We start from the raw sequence: 24,137 nt of genomic DNA, 5'->3' as shown, positions 1-24,137 counted from the left end.
CCATACTTTCCACTCATGATACGCCATTGTGTACTTCATACAAATGCAGAACATGAAGGAAAACCTCAAAATGACATCTGGTAACTAAAGAAAAAAATAGAAATCTCTGGATTACCCTTTCCCACTCAAGAAGCTCCCAACTAGTCATGTTGTTGAAAATGTAGTATCAGTAGAAAAACATACCACCAATTAGCAACAATTAAATTGCATAGCAAATATAAATGAAGATGAATTTGTATTGCCGCAAACCAACGTATTGCTTCTTAACAAAACGTCCTCTGAATATTATTATGTCAGACGGATCATCACAAACTTGTTATAATCTATACACACACACAGACACACACACTTAACATATTTAAATGTTCTGCATTTTTATGGTGGGAACTACACTCCCCATAGGCTAAAGAGGAAATGTCCTTTTCCACTTTAACACTGCTTTCTGATTAAGCCAGACGAGGGCAATCAAAAACAAACACAAAAAACCTGGAAAGGGTAATAAAACCTTCACCGGGTGTTTGTGTATCTGATCAACAGTATGAAAGCCACTAGAATTCATAAATATGCTTGGCTTGCAGTATATCTTAAACACTAAGCACTTAAGATTTATTTCCATATGGAAGAACTGTATTCTACTTCTGATGGAACTGATTGTCTTGCAACATTTTAGACTGGTTGGGAAGTTTGGGGTAAAAATGAGCTGTTTACTGGAAAACATGAAGGTGCCCCTTTCTGATGACACACATTACAACCAGCACAACAACGTAACTGAACTCTTCCTTGTTATGAAATTCTCAGCACAACAGGAGAAGCTAATTTTTCTAACAATTCTGGGAAACTTGAGTGACATGTTGGTCTTGCTTTAATGAAACAAACCAATAACAGTCAGACTTATGGCAAAGCAGAAATGGAAGCAACATATAAGAAAGACGGTGGTGGAAGCCATTATTTTCTGTGTTTGATGTAAATATTCTGATTTACAACAGCAGCATGACCATAAATAACGCTTTCACTGCACGCTGGCAACTTTACACAATCTGCTCTTTTCTTGATGCCAATGAGCCTAGCACAGAGCTATATTTCTTTTATCCAGAGGAGGCATTACTTAGTTAACAAAAGATTCATGAAAAGGTATTACACACTTCTGTTTTTCACTCTGCTCTTTATGGGTAGGAGCATCCAAGCTATCAGACAAGGTGCTGTTCCAACAAGATCTGCCTATGGATCATGTCTTAGATCACTTCTTTCCAAGGTCCCTCAGATGTTTGCAGGATGCAGTCTGTCTGGCAGCATCAATCCTTTCTCAAGGAGTTGAATCTTGTTTTAAAGTCCCCATCATTCTCCTATCACTTTTTCTTTGCCTTTCGGTGTGCCTGTGGTGTGTTTTTTGATGTCCTACGAGACTTGTTTTCTGCCTGAAGCTTTTCCCACAGTCGGGGCACGGGAATGGTTTCTCCCCGGTGTGAGTCCTCTGATGAACTGTAAGGTGAGAGTTAACGCTGAAAGTCTTATCGCATTCCAGACACCGATAGGGTCTTTCCCCTGTGTGGATCCTCAGATGAACTTTTAAGTGATAGGACTTTGTGAAACCTTTCCCACACACAACGCACATATATGGCCGCTCTCCTGTGTGGATTCTTTGATGAACCTTCAGGTGTGCATTTTTAATGAAGGACTTGGCACATGCCATGCATTTGTAGGGCCTCTCTCCGGTGTGGATTCTTTTGTGAATTCTAAGCTTGTACGAATTTGAGAAGCTTTTTTCACACTCATCACATGTAAACATGGCATGTACAGAGCGAATCTTGTGAATAGGACTGGAATACTCTTGGTGCCTGAAGATTCTCATGCACCCCGCACCTATTCCATATTCGTTTATCGTGTGGCTCATTTGGTGTCTCATCATGCGTTCCTTCTCAATGAAGCACTTGCCACACACAGGGCATTGGTACAATGTCTCTCTCGGGTGGAAAGGAGGAACTGTCTGCTCACCCGAATCATATTCGTATTCCAAGGACCCATTCAGAAGGTACTGTGAAGGGCAGCTCTTTCTACTCACTGCTCTCTGCTGCTGGTGCCAGGTCTCCTGTTCATCAAAACAGGGGGACAAGTCGTTGGTGGCTTCCCCTAAGGAGGTATCATGCGGAGAATTTCTTTCAATCAATTCTTCAGGGTTTCTTACTGGGTCTATAGTCATGGGCCCAAAATCTACAAGATTAAAAGGAGACTCGTGTCACCATGGACATTATATTCTAATGAGAAAGAAAAGACAAACAGAGCCTCAGGTGGCCTCACTCTTCAAAGGATGCTATCATATGTTCTAAAACACTCAAGTGGATCGCCAGGAGCCTTCCAGTGGCTCAGTGAACAGATGTGTTTCCTCTTGACCATATCATTTCAGAGTTTCATGTACACAATGGCCGCAAAGACTCACTGAACAGAAAATCCTTAAAGTTATATTGCCATATTTTCAAAGAGGAAAGAATCTGTCCAAGTAAAAAAAATATATATATATATACATCTATATCAGAGTAAAACCATATTAGCTTTAATGCAGCCAAAATTGCTGGTGTGGAGTTGATCAAATAGTTGATTCTGAAACTGCCCTCTCAAATATTTTACATCAATAATGACAAATAAGACATTTACATCAATATTATTAACTAACTACAATACTCTGGATTTTAAACTTAGCAAAAAAACAAAAAAACAAACGAGACCAGCCAATCACATGCTTACAGATGGTGTACTGACCACTCATTCACAGTATAAAAACCACTGCCAGCCACAAGCATTCCTCAATAAAGAATTTAAAAAAAAATCACAGGGCAGGGTGACCCCTTTCCTAACATAACAAGGCACGAGCTTTAGGTTGTTAAAGGATGAGCAAATACAATTAAGTGATTCCAAGCAATCATATCACAGAGTAGGTATTTTCGAAGCAATACATTTGTCAGTATATTTATCAGTCTACTTAAAAATTAAGCCATAAGAATACAGATTTCAATTATTTTGTTGCAATAGCTTTTCCCTACACTTGAGAATGAATCCACTGGAATAACACAAAATCAGGTTTATGAGATACCAAGAGCAGCATCACAATAGCTCAACAGAACTTTGGAAAAGGACCACTCTAAGTGAGTGGATCTCCTCTATCTCAATTACACCTGGTCTACAGCATGCACTCGTGCACAAGACCAACACTTTGCATATCTGTGCACCCAGAGGATGTTTCCAAGCGTTAACAGGAATGCCAACTGGGAGTCACAAACTGAACATCAACTATAGGATTAGCATGTTTACTGTCCTTCTATATCCTAAAAATAAGAGCTACAGAGAGGCCATTCTCAAGGGGGAGGAGGATGCACACACCCTGAATACACTCTTCTGAAAAACAAAACCAAGGGACGGCATTTAAAACACAAGGAGCCTGAACCTAGGAATCTCTGCAAACCATCAACTGGAGAGGACTTGTGGCAATACCAAGTGGGTTTCTCACAATGTTCTTTAAGCAGATTCACTTCAAACTCCTTCATGGTGTGTATGGCACTTGCAGATGAGACATGAGAAAGGAGACGGCAGGAGAGGAGCGCCCCATATGTGAGGAGCCCCTTGTAACATTGCTTGGGTGGTAAAATAATTCTGTTGTTTCTATGGTAAAGAAAGAATGCATGGACTATAATGAATGGTGCAGTGGCACTGACATCAAAGCAAAAAGGACTGTAATGAAGACAAATGAGTCTTCAATGCAGATTGCCTTTGGAATTACCCCAGAAAGCAAGAACATGGCTGACAAAGCATTACAGCAATGGCTGAGAGAGGCCGAGCCAAAGGCCATCCTAAGTACATCAAAAACAAAAGATTTGTCAGACAGCTGCGCTGTAAAAATCCAGGCCTAAAATGGGGACCCAACACTGTCCGAGATAACAAGGGCAGTATTACATCACATAAGTAGAGATCAAGAGATTATAAACTGTAACAAGGCGGGGAAGCTGTTAGAGTGTCTCGCTAAAAAAGAGGTGGATCACCTCTAGCAGAACAGGGGCAGTGGAGATGGTGGGAACTCTGACTGCCACAGCGACTGTGTGTGTGTCACATCTAGAGGATCTGTACAGTAATAACCTCCAAGTCTGGGAGGGATATTTGGAACAATTCATTACTGTCATTCCAACCCCAGTTGATCTCTGGAAGCTGAGACTGGGATATCAGATTACTTGGCACAGATGAAAGAGGGGAGGGATCCCCAGGCCCCAATGGCCTGCCACCCGAGTTCTTTAAATGCATCAAGCCTGCTCCAGGCCATGTTTTACAGGGCAAAAAGGGATGACCTACTACCACCGGGCAACAAGAGTAATGATCCACAAAAGGAGGAAGCAAGTTGAGGATTATGCCTCATATAGGCCAATCTCATTGTTAAATATGGAAACAAAGATGCTGGCTAAGATCTTTGTCAAATGCTTACTACAAGTGGTGGATACCTTGCTGGCTCCAGATCAACTGCGCTTCATGCTCTATACAGCAACTGGGCACAACTTAGCCAGGACAGATTAACTGGCCATCCTACTGTTGCTGGATGTCGAAAAGGCATTTGACTCCCTGGAGTGGCCCTATACTGGAGTCCAACAAAAGATGGAGTTTGCCCAACATTCCTCTCATGGGTGCAGCTATTGTACATGGTCACGGTAGCCAGGGTCAAGGCGGAAGGGCCTTTCTCAGACAAATTCAGGCTGGTTAGGGATATTAAACAGGGCTGGCTGCTATCTCCATAATTATTTCCAGTGGCTATTGAGCCTTTGGCAGCTCGGTGACACAAAGGTGAAATGACCAGGGGGTGTGCAGTGAGATCCCGGGTTGGAAGGACATATCACTTTATGTGGATAACATCCTTCTTTATCTGGCCGATCCAGAGCACTTTATCCCAAGAGCATCAGAAATGCTGAGGTGAGTATATGGGACTTCACATAAACTGGCACAAGTTGGTGGCACTCCCCTGTCCAGACATGGCATGGGTCGGGTAGGGCACTAGCCCCTATAATGGGAATCTGTAGGCTTTGGGTATTTGGAGGTCTTTTTGACTAAAGACCGTAACATATTCATGAGAGAGAACCTAACCATATTCCTGGGGGTCTATAGAGCAGACATAGGGCACTGGAGGCAACTTCCACTCTCCCTAATGGCCAGGGCAGCCCTCTGAATCTGAACAGGCATGCATTCAGCACATGGACACAGGTGATAGTAGTTTTGTTTTACGTTTTGTGTTGAAAATTCAATAAAACAGAACAAAAAAAAACCAATATATATATAAAATTGGATGAAAAAGATCTGAATGATGTTGGATAAAGTTATGAAAGACATCAACAGAAAAGTAAAAGTTCTTTCCATCTTTATAGAATCAATCCGCTCTTGTCTTGAGTTCAGAATTAATCTAGGAATGTTTTTCAAACCTAGTCAAGAAAGTGACCGATATCCATGCTAGCTTCATTCTTTTTTTGCAGAGAATGCTCTAGTTGCAAGAAAATAACTCACGTGTCTAAGGCTGTGATCAGAAAGTTTGCTACCTTTTAAGTGATACCTTTTTATCAATTTGGACTAAAGCTGTTAAAATGTTGATAAGATTGCAAAGGATACTGAGCTCTCGGGTTGTCTGGATGAATGAATGAATAAACTATATAGTGTAAACTACTAACCCGTGGGTGAAGGCATCAGGCTACACATTTCCAGAGTTATAGGAGCTGAAAAGGCCATGTTTTGAAGTTTTTCTGGGCAGACAGAGGATTATCAATATTGACTATCTTGATTGGCAGTGAGTTCCAGTGTTTTACTACCACAAAAAAAAAGCAAGATGAGAGATCTCGTAGTCCTTGGTCTATTCCTGTAGTTCTCATATTAAACCTAGCAGCAAAGACATGTAACGAGCTACCCTTTCATCTCCAGACCTCCCCAACTCTTCCAGAGTTCCAAAAGTCCCTAAAGACCTAGCTATTCAGCTAATCAACTGGACCCTGCCAGTGCCTGGATACCCTCATGTGTGACAAGAAGTGCTCTACAAATTCCTGGATTGATTTATTGATTGAAATCAAGGGTCTGCGGACTTTCAGTTCTGTGTGGACTACCAAGCCCTCAATGAGGTAACTAAAACCGATGCCCATCCAAAAGTAAGATCACATGAACATGTGAAACAGTTAGGTGTTGCAAAGTACTTAAACACCTTGAATCTGACCAGTAGATATTGGAAGATTGCTTTGGGAACACATTTTCAAGAGAAGAATGTATTCTCTATGCCAGAGGACTGTATCAGTTCAAGGTGTTGCCCTTTGGGTTGAAGAATGCTCCTGACAGGACGACCTTCCAAGAGGAAGCCAGAGAGGACAAGTGTGCACTTCTAAAGAAGCAGAACCCCAAAATAAAACTTCAAAACCCAGACTCCAAATCGCTTTGGTATGTGGAAAAGGACTAAAAGAGAGCTTGAGACCCTAAAAATGTGTCATCTGCTGAGCAGCCATATGGGCTGTGTGGGGAGGGGAAGCTCTGCAAGACTTCTGCCTGTGACCACAACTGGGGGCTGAGGTCTGCTATTTTCCCTGCTGGATGAGGGCACATCACCCAGGGAACGCAACACCACTTGCTCTGAAGCCTGGAGCACCACTGCCTCCCTCCTTGTTAAGACCAGTGTACCCTATGAGGAGGAGGAGAGGGCTGTAGGGAGCGAGGTTCAGTTGGGAGCACAGCCAAGTGGACTCCCATTGAGAGGTGTGAAAAGATGACTGCTGCACCGATAGGGTTGTTACTCATGTGCAAAATCAAGTCGGCAACCCCTGTATGCCAGAAGAGGTAGGTGAAGAACTCCATAAGCAGAGTGCTATGTGGGGTGAGTGAAGCCTGTGCAGCGCCGGCTGCGGTCACCCCGTATGCTAGAAGAGGCCACCGTCAAAGTTATTGTCAGATACTGAAGGCTTGTGTCTGTACACATCCTAGCATCCACCCCATACGCCAGGAGAGGTAGCCATGGTATGGGCTACTATGTTGTGAGGGCCAGTGCCTGGCCGGTAGTGTTGCGGCAACTCTGTATGCCAGGTGGGACTACCGAATTCAAGATTGCGGTGGGGGATCGCCGAGGACTGAGAACTGTGAGGTTGCATGACTCGTGGGTTCAAGGAAGCATAGAGGACTGGACCTGAATTACCCCCATGAACTGAGGGGGGCGCCATGGATGCATCGCCAGAACACTGAGACCTCAACCGGGAGCATCAGAATCGAAGGCTCCTCTCCACCTCCCCTGCTGGAGCCAGTGGTGTAAGCGCAGAGGAGAGCACACATGCAGAATGCTTCAGCGCCTCCAGTGAGCAGTAGACTCTAAAAAGGACCGAAGCTTTGAGAGTGCCCACGGATGGCGCTCCTGCTGAGATGCTGCAAGCCTCATGGCTACAGACGTATAAGGACTCAGGGGATTTGCCGAATAGTGAGCATTCTCTGGATGAAGCCACCAGTCAATGGAAAATCACTCATACCCCACTACAAAGAGCTTGTGGGACTGGGATTCACCAGAGAAACACTAGAGACTCAACCTCAAGAGGAAATGTGTTATTGTTTATGTATGTCAAAACATTGATTTGGATGAATAGCATTCAAAATAAAATAATTCAGTTAATTTTACAAATAAGAATTTGACTGGACACTGATTTATTGACACTGCTGTGTGTTCTTTGAGTTATGAGTCATGTTCACTAACATGTATTCACACTTCTCCAACTGAGAGAGTCTTTGAGTGCTCGTCCACAGCTACCACTGAGAAACATGTGCAGAAGGGATGCTTGGCCCACTTGCTCAGGATCCACAGTAGGTCAGACCCCGGGATATCACAAGCAAAAGGCCCAATGGCCGTCTGAAAATGGTTCTGACTATGCTCTACTCACAGATAACAGCATCAAGATTTACCAATATGTCATTGATACACAACTCTAGTTGAGTCACCTCCGCCTCAGACATCAAACACCCCAAACATTGCCTGCACATCATCCAGACCTGGGTGTACAGCACCTAACCTAACCTCAACCCAACCAATGCAGAATTCCTCTCATTTGCCAAGAACAATAAACAAGATACAGTATAAACCCGGCTCAATGACATGAACTTTGACGTCTTCGAAACCCAACTTTCAACGAATGCGAAGTCACTTGGATTTACTCTACACATTAATTTCACCCTCAAAGAACACAAATTGCCAAAAAATAAGGAGCCGGGTACGAGCTCTCTTTTTTAAAGAAAATAAAACCACTTGCTCCTTAAAGCGACTTCAGAACTGCTGCTCAATCGCTTGTGCTCTTGCATCTGCACGGCAATAATGCCTTACTTCATGGCCTCTGAGACTCCCCACAGACAGCTCTTAGGAACATCCTACATGCTGCAGCAACTCTTATAGAGGACCTGAAAAATAGAATCACATTACTCCCACCCTGATAGAGTTCCATTGATTCCCCTTGACAGCCTGCACCATCTTCAAAATTAGCAATATAATTTACAAAGTTCACGCAGCACCATCGTTGACCTAGCAGACAAATTCACCATCTTTAATCTGGAACAACGCCCCTTTATCCATCAGGACATACCTAACCCTTCTCCAATTTAGGAAAGAGTTAAAGGGTCACCTCTTTAAGGAACATACTATCATAATGTATTATCCATCAACAACCCAACTTTCTCTCCTCTTATTTGTTGGAGTTATGCTCTGGTGCCTTTTGACTGAGTTTTCACTACAGAAATACCATATAATTATTACATGTAAATGGCACTTTTGTTTTTTATTTGCCCAATCACTGGCACCATTGCCTCCGTGCAGATTATCAAATATTAGTGCCCCTTTTCTTCCTAGTAACACAGCTAAAATAAATTGTATTTAACCTTATCAAAGTCCTCCTTGAAAACCCCAAAATATTTGTAAACTATGGGCACAATTCTTTCCAAAGAGCATTCTCTTGAATGCGATCCATTGGCAGCGCCAGTTTTCCCTATCATAAATGTATTTGGTGTCACTGGAAACCGAGTTGGGTAGGGCCAACCTCAATCAATTGTAAGAGACGGAATACGTGAAGCGCCTTCCGAAAAATGTACTTACTTGCACCCGGTACATTTTGAGTCTGAATAACCTGCTCTTGAAGCGCCCCATTCAGTTTCAGAAGACACTTACAATAGGCAGAGATCCAAAACACAGCTGTGTCTTAAGGAAGGACAACAGCTGCATAAAGAATAAAAAACTGAAGCTTTGAACCTCAAGAGTGTCTGCTGACGTTCTAGTTCTTCACATTAACTCAATCATTCAATCAAGCAGTATTGCAGGCATTATTCCAATGTCAGTAACCTGCACACAAATCCATGTTTTGGAAAATCTCTTAGAATCCAGAGAAGGGTGGGAACTATCACTCTTGCTTTTATTCATCACTTTGAATGTTTGGCTGAATTGTGTACTGCGGCTCAAATGTACGACGACTTACCTACACAATGCCTGGAAATGAGACACCCTTGCAGCGATTTTGGCATGGCTGATGGCTACGCAAAGTACTATGCTTCTTGATAAATGCTTTTCTGGTGAAGCTTCTCAAGGCAAGCACTGCTAGCGCACCATCATGCTGACCTGGAGCAGGCGAAGAGGGTGCATCCTCACAGAAGGCGGTGCAGAATTCAGTGTGATCGCTTTCTTCAGATACATGCTGAACTAGAAGAACGTCTCACGATTATGTCCATGCGCCCTCCGAAATCGACTGCAGTTCCAATTTCTGTACAGAGAGGCCGAAACCTTACATGCATTACACTGTTTTTCTTGTGTAAATTGATGTTTGTGAGCATCGGTGCTCTTGCCCAGTGGGGACCTGGGCAGCATCATCAGGTCACTAAACTTAGACATCTCAATAAACCTGGTGTTCATGAAAGAGCGAGAGTAGCAAACGAGGAGAAGCATTACGCAGGATGATGTGCGAAGGAACTGGAAAGGTGAATCCTACTGCTCCCCATGAGATATATTCCTTGACATATGGCTGACATGGCATATGAAATGTGGCATAGCAGTGTCTGGACACCTGTGCAGGAGCCAGGCCCTGACTGTACCTCACAAACCATGATGCTCTGCTTCAAAGGGAAGCCTGAGACACAACAAACCTGTTTCCATTTCTCTATGTTTTCAGCATAATCCCAATGCATTACTTACCTGCCACTCTGGAATCTCCGACAGTCCTGTCCCTTGCGCCTCACAGGCACTCGCAGACATGATTGGAGGAACAGTCAAAATCTTATATACCTAAACACCGAGCCACAGCAGAAATACTGGCCTTCATGAACATGGCAGCAGGAGAAATAACTTGTATCAGAATGATGTGCAATGGTTAAATGTGGCTAAAAACAGTATTAGAAATAACAACTGGATAAAATCAAAATAAAAAAAATAAAAAATAAATCACCCATGGCAGTAGAAGTAATGTCTCACAGCAGCACTCTGAACTCAGCCTTCAGGGCGAAGGTCAAGTCCTCGTTAGAGTTTTTCACAAATACCCTATGACAATAATTAAAAGATAAATCTGAGTACACCTTTTACCTAAAAGCTCGAACAATAATACTGAATCCTGCCACAGTCTAGTAAGATGTGGAGGAAACAGGAGTATATTCTGTTGTTCATTGTATTTATGTGGGCTGAGGTGAAATGGTCGGTGTCTGCAGGTGTTACCACTGCCAGCACATGATGTGCTCTTGTTCATGACAGAGAGGATACTCTAAGATGGCTTTCCTCTTGTTTAGAGTCTGACCACTCACAGCGCTATACTTAATGCAGACACTCCCTCGGGGCTCTGGTGTGAAGTTCACTTGGGATCCCAGCAGACATCTGTTTATGATCCTACAGGAGGCTCTGCTTCAGACCACGGACGTGTCCTTCAGGCATGTTCTGGATACCCCGGCGAGTAATCTGGAGATTCATTCACTGATCTCCTCTTGTTGAGTCCAAACATACTCAGCCCTCTTCTTCGTGTCGGACCCTGTCACTCACAGCTCCGCTCCTGATAATATGGACTCAGTGTGAAAACAACTACAACCGGCTAGAACTCGGCATCCGCGCGGACTCACTCAAAGCTCTGCTGCTGATAATACTCAAATATACTCGGAGTCTGACAACGTCTACACTCGGGGAGAACTCTGCTTCCGTTGAAACAGACTCACTCGCTGTTTTGCTCTGTATATTTAACAGACTCGCTCAAAACTCTGCAACTGATTATACAATTCTTGCTCAGAATTTTGCTCTGATAATACCCGGGTTCATCCACAGGCGTGCACTTGATAATATACAAATATACTCATGGTATCCACACAGACTGAAATATACATATTCAGTGACAGCCCCACTCTTGGTATCACACAGACTAAAATATACATATTCAGTGACAGCCCCACTCTTGGTATCACACAGACTAAAATATACATATTCAGTGACAGCCCCACTCTTGGTATCACACAGACTAAAATATACATATTCACTGACAGACCCATATTCAGTGACAGCCCCATATTCACGGACAGCCCCATATTCACTGACAGCCCCACTCTTGGTATCACAAAAACTACAATATACATATTCAGTGACAGCCTCAATCTTGGTATCACAGAGACTAAAATATACATATTCAGTGACAGCCCCACTCTTGGTATCACACAGACTAAAATATACATATTCACTGACAGACCCATATTCAGTGACAGCCCCATATTCACTGACAGCCCCACTCTTGGTATCACAAAAACTACAATATACATATTCAGTGACAGCCCCATATTCACGGACAGCCCCATATTCACTGACAGCCCCATATTCACTGACAGCCCCATATTCACTGACAGCCCCATATTCACTGACAGCCCCATATTCACTGACAGCCCCACTCTTGGTATCACAAAAACTACAATATACATATTCAGTGACAGCCTCAATCTTGGTATCACAGCAACTAAAACATACATATTCAGTGACAGCCCCACTCTTGGTATCACACAGACTACGTCAAGGATCTACTCCTAGTAACACCAACATTAACTCATAGCTTTGCTAGTGATAATGCATTCTCTCTCACCCTCCCAGGGAACGACTTCTAGTAACAATCAGACCTACGTAAAGTTAAGCTAACAGATCTCGTTCTGATAATAACCAGTTTCCCTTACCACGATGCTCCAAAGAAAGCAGATTTTCAGAGCTCTGCTGTTGATAACACCCAGACTCAAGAGTTCTGCTGTAGAGAACCACATTTACTCTGACCTCTGTTGCTAATAAAACACATTTATTCACAGCTCTGCTCATAATGATACAAAGACATGTTCATAGCTTTGCACAGGATACTCCCCACACGATCACAGCTCTATTTCTGATATTACTCAGACATGCTCAAAGGCCTATTTCTCTTAATACACGGAAGAGTGCTTCAGGTTGTAGTCCGCGCTCCACCCTCAGGTGCCATCAAGACACTGTGGCATCCAAGAAGAGTTTTGAGAACAAAGGCTGACACTGCAGATGCTTCTGCGCAGTAGAGCACTCCCCAAGAGAAGACCTTGCTGCCTATCCTCTAGCAAGAGCTGACACACTGTAATACGAAGGGTGTCTATAGACCAATGCAGAGATGAACATAGTATGTCATTCACCATTCCAAGGACCCCTCCAACCAGCCTTACACAAACACAGTCAAATGATTAACTGCTTTAAGGTATCCAATCATTGTGCAGTCTCTTTTCTTGATCCTGTGACATCTATTATCTAGTTACAAGAACATTTTCAACTAACAAGCTTACTGAAGGCCTGATTTTTTGGATTTGTCTCTACATTTTCCTAAAACTATCAGAGAGGTGTTAGTAATTAGTTTTCTATATTGCAGCTTCTAAGATGTGAGTGTCTGGTAAGCACTTTGAGACTTGTGTACCACATATAATGATCACAAAATACTGCTTGCAAATGCAGCTTGAACACCAACACAGGAGTCAATAATATTTCAATGTTTTACTACCGCATTTCAGTTGCAAAACACATCTGCTAAAGATTCGCTATTAGAGACAAACGTCTCTTCCAAATAGTGATTTTTTGTGCAGTAGCAAACCCATTTTATGAGCTGGTAATAATTTACTGATTCCTAAAACGGGGTTTGTACATATTAAAAACATGTTTACAATTGCAAACAGTCAGAATCGCAGTTCACAAGCGTAAACAAGTCTTGGACACATTGTAAATATCTACTAAGCGGCGTAAAGTGACTCTTTAGGGTAGTGCACCTAGAAAGGGTGGAGTTGGCGAGCACGAGGGATCATGAGTGGGCTCCTAGTTAGCAGCTGAGTGTAAATATCGTATGCAGCTCACTTGGTTCATCCACCTCCAGCGCAGGCATCAGCGTACCCCAAACTAAGGAAAAGACTAACACCATGGAATAGTGTTCTGCAGATCCATCGCACATAGCGCAAGCATCAGCGTACCCCCAAACTAAGGACAAGACTAACACCACAGAACAGTGTGCTGCAGATCCATAGCACACAGTGCAAGCATCAGCGTACCCCCCAACTAAGGACAAGACTAACACCACGGAATAGTGTGCTGCAGATCCATAGCAAATAGCGCAGGCATTAGCGTACCTCAAACTAAGGAAAAGACTAACACCACAGAATAGTGTGCTGCAGATCCATAGCGCAGGCATCAGCGTACCCCCAAACTAAGGAAAAGACTAACACCACAGAATAGTGTGCTGCAGATCCATAGCACACAGTGCAAGCATCAGCGTACCCCCCAACTAAGGACAAGACTAACACCACGGAATACTGTTCTGCAGATCCATAGCACATAGCGCAGGCATCAGCGTACCTTAAACTAAGGAAAAGACTAACACCACAGAATAGTGTGCTGCAGATCCATAGCACATAGCACAAGCATCAGCGTACCTCAAACTAAGGACAAGACTAACACCACAGGATAGTGTGCTGCAGATCCATAGCACACAGCGCAGGCATCAGCGTACCTCAACCTAAGGAAAAAACTAACACCACAGGATAGTGTGCTGCAGATCCATAGCACATAGCACAAGCATCAGCGTACCTCAAACTAAGGAAAAGACTAACACCACGGAATAGTGTGCTGCAGATCCATACCACATAGCGCAGGCATCAGCGTACCTCAAACTAAGGAAACCCCACAGAATAGTGTGCTGCAGATCCATAGCACACAGCGCAGGCGTCAGCGTACCTCAACCTAAGGAAAAGACTAACGCCACGGAATAGTGTTCTGCAGATCTATAGCACATAGCGCAGGCATCAGAGTACCCCCAAACTAAGGACAAGACTAACACCACAGAATAGTGTCCTGCAGATCCATAGCACATAGCGCTGGCATCAGCGTACCCCAAACTAAGGAAAAGACTAACACCACAGGATAGTGTGCTGCAGATCCATAGCACATAGCGCAGGCATCAGCATACCCCAAACTAAGGACAAGACTAACATCACAGGATAGTGTTCTCCAGATCCATAGTACATAGCGCAGGCATCAGCGTACCCCAAACTAAGGAAAAGACTAAAACCACGGAATAGTGTTGTGCAGATCCATAGCGCAGGCATCAGCGTACCCCAAACTAAGGAAAAGACTAACACCACAGAATAGTGTGCTGCAGATCCATAGTACATAGCGCAGGCATCAGCGTACCCCAAACTAAGGAAAAGACTAACGCCACGGAATAGTGTGCTGCAGATCCATAGTACATAGCGCAGGCATCAGCGTACCCCCCAAACTAAGGACAAGACTAACACCACAGGATAGTGTGCTGCAGATCCATAGCGCAGGCATCAGCGTACCCCAAACTAAGGACAAGACTAACACCATGGAATAGTGTGCTGCAGATCCATAGCACATAGCGCAGGCATCAGCGTACCCCCAAACTAAGGACAAGACTAACACCACGGAATAGTGTGCTGCAGATCCATACCACATAGCGCAGGCATCAGCGTACCCTCAAACTAAGGAAAAGATTAACACCACAGAATAGTGTGCTGCAGATCCATAGCACATAGCGCAGGCATCAGTGTACCCCCAAGCTAAGGACAAGACTAACACCACGGAATAGTGTGCTGCAGATCCATAGCACATAGCGCAGGCATCAGCGTACCCCAAACTAAGGACAAGACTAACACCACGGAATAGTGTGCTGCAGATCCATACCACATAGCGCAGGCATCAGCGTACCCCCAAACTAAGGAAACGATTAACACCACAGAATAGTGTGCTGCAGATCCATAGCACATAGCGCAGGCATCAGTGTACCCCCAAACTAAGGACAAGACTAACACCACGGAATAGTGTGCTGCAGATCCATAGCACATAGCGCAGGCATCAGCGTACCCCAAAATAAGGACAAGACTAACACCACGGAATAGTGTGCTGCAGATCCATAGCACATAGTGCAGGCATCAGCGTACCCCAAACTAAGGACAAGACTAACACCACCGGATAGTGTGCTGCAGATCCATAGCATAACCCAGAATAACTAGGCAGCATGGCACAGCACACACCGAACGTCAAAGACCAAAAAGTGAAATGAAACAGTATCCAGGAAAGGAGAACACAAGCTTTGTATACCAACAAATGAGCCCAAACACTTCATCATTAATTCTCTCGAATGTCTCAGTTTAAATTAAAAAAGAAAATATTTCAAAAGGGCAAAAAATAAAAATAAAAAAATTGTGTATATGACACAAAAGTAAACAAACCAAAGCTTGTTTTGAAACATCCTAGGATCACATTTGCCACTATAAATAAATATAAACATAGAAAAAGTTATCACTTTGCAGACAGATAAATGTAAACATCTCTAGTAGTCGCTCGCATGAAGTTGTTCTCTAGGCTGTGCTCCACTGTAATAGAGCATTGATTATATCTGGACACCAGCAAATGCTTCTCTGAAAAACAATTTCTGAATTCCTAATCTGTGGGGTGCTGCAGCACTCCCCTCACCCCTAGATCCAGCGCCACTGTTCATCAGGTTACCTTTAGCAATTACAATACTTTCCCTACCAAGTATCTAAACATATCGCCCTCTCAATACCACCCTTGCAACTATTACGAATGAGACATAGCTAAATATGTTCCTGATTTCTGCCTCTCCCCTCTCCGTATTAAAGTCATTTTACAAGTGTACACTCTGATCATCTTCTGGGTGAAATAATGTGTATATGGAACATCAGTGACTCGGCACAAACTTAACTGTGGTTTTAAGTTTTTTTTGTTTTTTTTTTTTGTTTTAGATATGGATTGTTCAGTTTGTCTCCATTTCATACATTTTTTTTCATATACATGAATAAAACTTCGAATTTAGGAGTAACCACTGGATTACTAGCATAACTATATGTATATAAATATTCACCTAAAAAACAAAAAAAACAATGGTTACAGAGACGTTATAGTTAGCCTCACATTTAAACGCATCAAATCGTAGATATTCACCTGTTAGAGTTATCTAAAGTAACTATAACTCGTGCCTTAAGGTAACTATAACTTGCGCCTCCGCCATGTACAGTTTTTTCTTTATGAATAATTTTACAAATGCGACAGTTATATTATCAATTATGTTAAAAAGGATGTCATGATTACTGTAATATCTGGGGTAATTAGCAGTGTATAGCGAGGGAGCGAGTTATAGTACTTTTAGATAACTAACTATAGCAGGTGAATTTCTATGGTTTGGTACGTTTGACATGTGAGCCTAACTATAACGTCCCTGTAACCTTTGTTTTTTTCAGTGAATGTCTTTGTTTTTTTTTAACATAAAGTAATTTACATTACTATACGTTAATCCAACCACGACCAAGCACGGTAGCGGTTATCCACAGGGCCCGGCGTGCGGCCAGACCCTGCAGCCAACTCCCCCCCTAACCACCCAACCCTGTGCTGGGAGTTGGCCCCGGCCTGTCTCTCTGGGTGTGAGAATAGGTGTGAGAGGGCATATATGGGGGTGAGTGTGTGTGTCTGGGTGCATCAGTGTTTTACTGAGTGTGTCAGTTTCTGTGTAGGTCTGAGTGGGTGTGTGAGGGTTTCAGTGGGCCTGCGAATGGGTGCACAAGGGTGTGAGTGGGCCTGTGAATGAGTGCACAAGGGTGTGACTGGGCCTGTGAATAGGGTGCACGAGGGTGTGAGTGGGTGCACAAGGGCGTGAGTGGGTCTGTGAGTGGGTGCACGAGGGCCTGAGTGGGTGCGTAAGAGTCTGACTGGGTGTGTGAGTGGGTGAAAGATTGAACGAGAGAGAGAGAGTTTTTTTTATGCCTTGATGAATGATATACTTAGAATGAGATATTTCTGAACAAATTGAAAAGAAAAATGTATTTATCAATTAAAAAGAGTGAGATCGCCATTCAGTATGAACCTTAAACTTTTAAGGTTTAAGAGAAATTATAGTAGGGAAATGATCATAGAAACATCTGGACTAGAACCCTCAACGTCAAGTGTGAGGGTCTGTGACCTTAACCATTATGCCACTTGTGACTAATTACTGTAGTCACTGCATGGAAAGACCATAGCCATTATGAGAGTGAAAGAGTGACAGGTCCTAGACGGCTACCCACATCCTGTGGGAGCCGGCATTGCTCCCGAAATCAGGGAGCTGCTTTAATTGATGTTTAACTGATGTTTTCATCTGTCTTCCCTGCACACATATTTGCGACCAGGGAAGACAGATGAAAACTCCACTTTCTGCAAGGGAGAACTGTTTGACAGCTCTCTCTTGCAGAAAGCGGACTTTGTTAGATTTTGCTTGGTGGGAGTTATCAAAGCTCCAACCAAGCAAAAGCAAACAGTTATGTTCTAAGGGTGGGCACCTCGTGAAATACAGGAGTCAGCCCAGGGGGCCAACAGTGATTCCACGACGGGGAACACAGGCCCCCTCCCCCTCATACAAGCATAGTACAGAGAAGGTGGTGGTCCCTGGAGCTGCAGGGGTCCAAAACGGACCCCCTATCATTAGGTGGAGAGAAGAACCAGAGCTAAGGGGTCAGGATGACTATTCTGGCCCCCCTTTTTTTCTGGCCACTAGGTAATTATAATTAATACCCACACACAAAAGATCTTTTTCAAGCATCTATGTTGGAGTAATATGGAGACATTTCTAGCCCACTCTCCGAGATGAAGCACTGTCAGGGTGCAGCAGCCTGCTCTCCATTTTCCCCACTATGCACTGGGAAATATCCATCCTGTGCAGTACCAGGTCTGGTTCTAGGTAGGTTGCGCTATTTAAGTCCAATGCATACATATAGTAAATCAACAGGAAACTTATTATCAAACCCATGTGCTGGTCTACAGAGTTCCATCAAATTACGAGAGGGGAAAAAAATGATTGAGGCAGCTGGCAAATTTATGATGGTAAATAGAGAGTTTGGGTCTTGAGTACCAAGGCAGAGCTTAGAGCCACCATTCACCGAAAAACAAAGCAATACCTCAGGACACAAAACAGTTAATGGAGTAAACAACAACTATGTGGAGAGCCTCAAAAATTATTCAATTAAACAAAAACAGTTAAAAAAGCTACAGTTCTGGCTCAACTTTGAAATCCGTGAAATTCATCAGTTATGTTATCAGCACACACACCACATGCCACCGCCTGTGTCACCCACCATGTTGTTCTACTCTGAACTGTTTGTGTGCCATTGCCACATTTGAGTTTTGAGCATGTGTTGAGCACAGCAGATGCAGCTTGTTACGGCAGATTTTGGGTGGTTGAAGCAAGAGTCTAGAAAGAAAATAAGTAAAGAAAAGTGCATAGTAATGAGTGCACAAAAAAAAGTGTAAAGGCAGAGAGGGGATTACCAATTAGCTACTGTTTTAGGCAGTAAGCACTATGACCCACATTATGACATTGGTGGTATAAACTACCTACCGCAGCGGTGATAGCTGCCAAAAGACCCTCACTGCGGCTACCATCCGTTCGCCAGATTATGACCACAGCCGGATTTACGCCACAAGAAGGGTGGAAATCCAGACGTGGCCATACTGGCGGATGGTGGTGAGGTGGCGCTGCTACCATCATCCCTGCCACGCCAGTATACCGCCGCCAGCCGTATCATGACATATGATACGGCCTGGTGGTGTTCTGCTGGCGGGTGCTGCTGGCGGTAGCAGTGCCCCTCCCATTCCCTAAAGGAAGACCACCTGGATGCAGGCAAGTTGGACTTCCGACAGGAGAAGGGCGTGGGAGGTGATATGTGTGTGTGGTTGCATGAATGAATGTGTGAGTGTGCGCGTGTATGCGTCTGTGTGTGTTGACGGTGTATTCATGTGTGTGAATGTGTGTAAGAATGGAAATGTGAATGCATGTCTGCGTATCAGTCTGTACGGATGTGTGCGAGCATGAATGGATGTATGCGTGAATGAATGCGTGTATGCCAGTGCGAGTGAGTGGGTGTATGTGTGGTGCGTGTCTGCGAGTGTTTGTGTCTATGGGGGACTGGAAGAGGGGAGGGGGGCATCTGGGGAATGTTTGGGGGTGTGGGTGAGCCTCCTACCAGTGACAGGGAAGGAATCCCGGTCACTGGTAGGGCCTACCGCCGACGGTACTATAGAGGCCGCCGGGCTAAAGATTGTTATCTCCAGCCCGGCGGCTGCTACCGCCATGGCGGTATGAATTGTACATTGGCGGGTTGGCTGCAGCCAAGCTGCAAATGTCATAATGTACCGCCACCTTACCACCTACCGGCGGGGTCATAATGAGCCCCTATGTGACTCTGAAAAGCTGCCCTTCATTGCTGTTCTTTTCACCACAGTAGATTTCGCTGCCATGATAGCTTAGTGACCGTGCCTATGATGGTGGATCAATGTTTGCAGAGCTGATGCTGTGTTTAAAGGACTGGCACCCGAGTCTACGGATTCAGAACTCGGATTTCCATCTAGCACACACAGTTCGTTTTCTTGTTCTCTGAAATGCACACGGATTTGGTTTGAAAATGACATGTTCTCAAAAGTGTCATTTACGTAGTACCCATACTGTACCTATGATGAGGTTTTTCATGTTTGCGTTGCGTTAATGGCGCAGCACTCCTTCAGCAAACCTCTGGTCCGCACCTTCTCAGGAGTCAGAAAAATGGCAGAAGCAGCTGACAGGCGGCCCACGGCGAGGCTGCCCCCGTAGTAACTCTTCAGTGCTAGACAGTTCTGCGGCTCTTCTTGCGCACTCCCAGCAGGATCAGAAATAATGCAGCTTTCCAAATCTCACAACGAATGTTGATTCACCTTTCAAACAATGACCCTAAAGTGTCGAGTCATGTGGCTGTCACATGTTTTACTACAAATAATATAACTGGAAGCACTTGGAACTTTCCATGGTTTTCTGACTTGGTGATTAAGGGGACAAAACAATTCAAAATCAAATGTTAAAAATAGTTAGCAAATGCTGTTTGATATATTACATCTAAAGGGCAGTTGTGGTGTTGTTTTTTCATTAATTTGGCAATTAAACTATTTTTGAATGTATTTAGAAGGTGTTGTGTTCTCATAGTTGCTTCGTGCTGCTCACTTGCCTCCCTCGCTTGCAGGCATCCTTTCTAAAGCAGCAGATGCACTGCTCGCCCTGCAAAGGGACAACATCTTTAACCCTAGAATTCCAAATTCTCAAACGTGCAGTAAAATGCTATTTTCCTATATCTTTTTTCATGCAATACTTGCCAACAGTTTCCTTTTAAAAAGACTTAGGAGTCAATTTACCATGAGGCTGAAGTGCAATGTAACAGTTGCAGGGAGGACCCATGGTGGAGCACAGGCGGCATCACTGGCTTTCCAGCGCCTTGTGACAGACTCGTGGCACCTGACACTGCAGCGCCCGTTCCACAAAGAACATCCCGCTGACAAACATCACAATGAAACGTTCAACAGCCATTGGCAGAGAATGGGTCGTGTGTTAAAGGCCTGGCGATGTGTCAAGATGGCGTTTGTGCACAACAGCTCCTGTGTGCACGTGAACGCCACCTCTGAGTGTGTTTCACGCAGGATGCTCAAGGGGCTTGCACGTGACGTTAGCAAACACCGAGGACCGGGAGGCCGCCTCCTGCACAGCTGCCTGGTGTCTGCAACGCCGGCCGAGCACCTCGAGGGAAACTGCGCATGCGCGAGAATGTGACGTTCGCTCTGTCCTTTATGCCGTGTGCACAGCAGCAGTGAGTGAAGGCGGCAGTGAGTGAAGGCGGCAGTGAGTGAAGGCAGTGAGTGAAGGCAGTGAGTGAAGGCGGCAGTGAGTGAAGGCAGCAGTGAGTGAAGGCAGCAGTGAGTGAAGGCAGTGAGTGAAGGCGGCAGTGAGTGAAGGCAGTGACTGAAGGCGGCAGTGAGTGAAGGCGGCAGTGAGTGAAGGCGGCAGGAGTGAAGGCGGCAGGAGTGAAGGCGGCAGGAGTGAAGGCGGCAGTGAGTGAAGGCGGCAGGAGTGAAGGCGGCAGGAGTGAAGGCGGCAGTGAGTGAAGGCAGTGAGTGAAGGCAGTGAGTGAAGGCAGTGAGTGAAGGCGGCAGGAGTGAAGGCGGCAGGAGTGAAGGCGGCAGTGAGTGAAGGCAGTGAGTGAAGGCGGCAGTGAGTGAAGGCGGCAGTGAGTGAAGGCGGCAGTGAGTGAAGGCGGCAGTGAGTGAAGGCAGTGAGTGAAGGCGGCAGTGAGTGAAGGCGGCAGTGAGTGAAGGCGGCAGGAGTGAAGGCGGCGTGAGTGAAGGCGGCAGTGAGTGAAGGCAGCACTGAGTGAAGGCAGCAGTGAGTGAAGGCAGTGGTTGAAGGCGTCAGTGAGTGAAGGCAGTGAGTGAAGGCGGCAGTGAGTGAAGGCGGCAGTGAGTGAAGGCGGCAGTGAGTGAAGGCGGCAGTGAGTGAAGGCGGCAGTGAGTGAAGGCGGCAGTGAGTGAAGGCAGCAGTGAGTGAAGGCAGCAGTGAGTGAAGGCAGCAGTGAGTGAAGGCAGCAGTGAGTGAAGGCAGTGGTTGAAGGCGTCAGTGAGTGAAGGCAGTGAGTGAAGGCGGCAGTGAGTGAAGGCGGCAGTGAGTGAAGGCGGCAGTGAGTGAAGGCGGCAGTGAGTGAAGGCGGCAGTGAGTGAAGGCGGCAGTGAGTGAAGGCGGCAGGAGTGAAGGCGGCAGTGAGTGAAGGCGGCAGTGAGTGAAGGCGGCAGTGAGTGAAGGCGGCAGGAGTGAAGGCGGCAGTGAGTGAAGGCGGCAGTGAGTGAAGGCGGCAGGAGTGAAGGCGGCAGGAGTGAAGGCGGCGTGAGTGAAGGCGGCAGTGAGTGAAGGCGGCAGTGAGTGAAGGCGGCAGTGAGTGAAGGCGGCAGTGAGTGAAGGCGGCAGGAGTGAAGGCGGCAGTGAGTGAAGGCGGCAGGAGTGAAGGCGGCAGTGAGTGAAGGCGGCAGTGAGTGAAGGCAGCAGTGAGTGAAGGCGGCAGTGAGTGAAGGCGGAAGTGAGTGAAGGCAGTTAGTGAAGGCGGCAGTGAGTGAAGGCGGCAGTGAGTGAAGGCGGCAGTGAGTGAAGGCGGCAGTGAGTGAAGGCGGCAGTGAGTGAAGGCGGCAGTGAGTGAAGGCGGCAGTGAGTGAAGGCGGCAGGAGTGAAGGCGGCAGGAGTGAAGGCGGCAGTGAGTGAAGGCAGTGAGTGAAGGCAGTGAGTGAAGGCGGCAGGAGTGAAGGCGGCAGGAGTGAAGGCAGTGAGTGAAGGCGGCAGTGAGTGAAGGCGGCAGTGAGTGAAGGCGGCAGTGAGTGAAGGCGGCAGTGAGTGAAGGCAGTGAGTGAAGGCGGCAGTGAGTGAAGGCGGCAGTGAGTGAAGGCGGCAGGAGTGAAGGCGGCGTGAGTGAAGGCGGCAGTGAGTGAAGGCAGCAGTGAGTGAAGGCAGCAGTGAGTGAAGGCAGTGGTTGAAGGCGTCAGTGAGTGAAGGCAGTGAGTGAAGGCGGCAGTGAGTGAAGGCGGCAGTGAGTGAAGGCGGCAGTGAGTGAAGGCAGTGAGTGAAGGCGGCAGTGAGTGAAGGCAGCAGTGAGTGAAGGCAGCAGTGAGTGAAGGCAGCAGTGAGTGAAGGCAGCAGTGAGTGAAGGCAGTGGTTGAAGGCGTCAGTGAGTGAAGGCAGTGAGTGAAGGCGGCAGTGAGTGAAGGCGGCAGTGAGTGAAGGCGGCAGTGAGTGAAGGCGGCAGTGAGTGAAGGCGGCAGTGAGTGAAGGCGGCAGGAGTGAAGGCGGCAGGAGTGAAGGCGGCAGGAGTGAAGGCGGCAGGAGTGAAGGCGGCAGGAGTGAAGGCGGCAGTGAGTGAAGGCGGCAGTGAGTGAAGGCGGCAGTGAGTGAAGGCGGCAGTGAGTGAAGGCGGCAGTGAGTGAAGGCGGCAGGAGTGAAGGCGGCAGGAGTGAAGGCGGCAGTGAGTGAAGGCGGCGTGAGTGAAGGCGGCAGTGAGTGAAGGCGGCAGTGAGTGAAGGCGGCAGTGAGTGAAGGCGGCAGGAGTGAAGGCGGCAGGAGTGAAGGCGGCAGTGAGTGAAGGCGGCAGGAGTGAAGGCGGCAGTGAGTGAAGGCAGCAGTGAGTGAAGGCAGCAGTGAGTGAAGGCGGCAGTGAGTGAAGGCGGAAGTGAGTGAAGGCAGTGAGTGAAGGCGGCAGTGAGTGAAGGCGGCAGTGAGTGAAGGCGGCAGTGAGTGAAGGCGGCAGTGAGTGAAGGCGGCAGGAGTGAAGGCGGCAGTGAGTGAAGGCGGCAGTGAGTGAAGGCAGCAGTGAGTGAAGGCAGCAGTGAGTGAAGGCAGCAGTGAGTGAAGGCGGCAGTGAGTGAAGGCGGCAGTGAGTGAAGGCGGCAGTGAGTGAAGGCGGCAGGAGTGAAGGCGGCAGTGAGTGAAGGCGGCAGTGAGTGAAGGCGGCAGTGAGTGAAGGCAGCAGTGAGTGAAGGCAGTGAGTGAAGGCGGCAGTGAGTGAAGGCGGCAGTGAGTGAAGGCGGCAGTGAGTGAAGGCGGCAGTGAGTGAAGGCAGCAGTGAGTGAAGGCAGTGAGTGAAGGCGGCAGTGAGTGAAGGCGGCAGTGAGTGAAGGCGGCAGTGAGTGAAGGCGGCAGGAGTGAAGGCGGCAGTGAGTGAAGGCGGCAGTGAGTGAAGGCGGCAGTGAGTGAAGGCGGCAGTGAGTGAAGGCGGCAGTGAGTGAA

The 24,137-nt window shown here is 46.2% G+C and overlaps 1 protein-coding gene across 7 annotated transcripts in view; it reads right to left on the bottom strand.

The window, feature by feature from the left end:
* The window catches only part of LOC138295220 (zinc finger protein 182-like), a 281,495-nt gene that overhangs the window by 106,653 nt on the left and 150,705 nt on the right, over positions 1-24,137 (bottom strand). Inside the window, exon 9 of one of the 7 annotated variants that reach the window (XM_069233396.1) lies at positions 619-2,208. The exons of the other annotated variants lie outside the window; for them this stretch is intronic. Within the exon in view, the coding sequence (XP_069089497.1) occupies positions 1,304-2,208 (905 nt within the window). The 3' untranslated portion in view covers positions 619-1,303. Of the gene's footprint in view, positions 1-618; positions 2,209-24,137 lie in introns of those variants that run through there. 7 annotated transcript variants of the gene reach the window in all.

This window comes from Pleurodeles waltl, chromosome 5, assembly GCF_031143425.1.
Source record: "Pleurodeles waltl isolate 20211129_DDA chromosome 5, aPleWal1.hap1.20221129, whole genome shotgun sequence".
Lineage (NCBI taxonomy): Eukaryota > Metazoa > Chordata > Amphibia > Caudata > Salamandridae > Pleurodeles > Pleurodeles waltl.
Note: the sequence above shows the minus strand (reverse complement) of the source record. Positions and strands in the feature narration are given on the sequence as shown.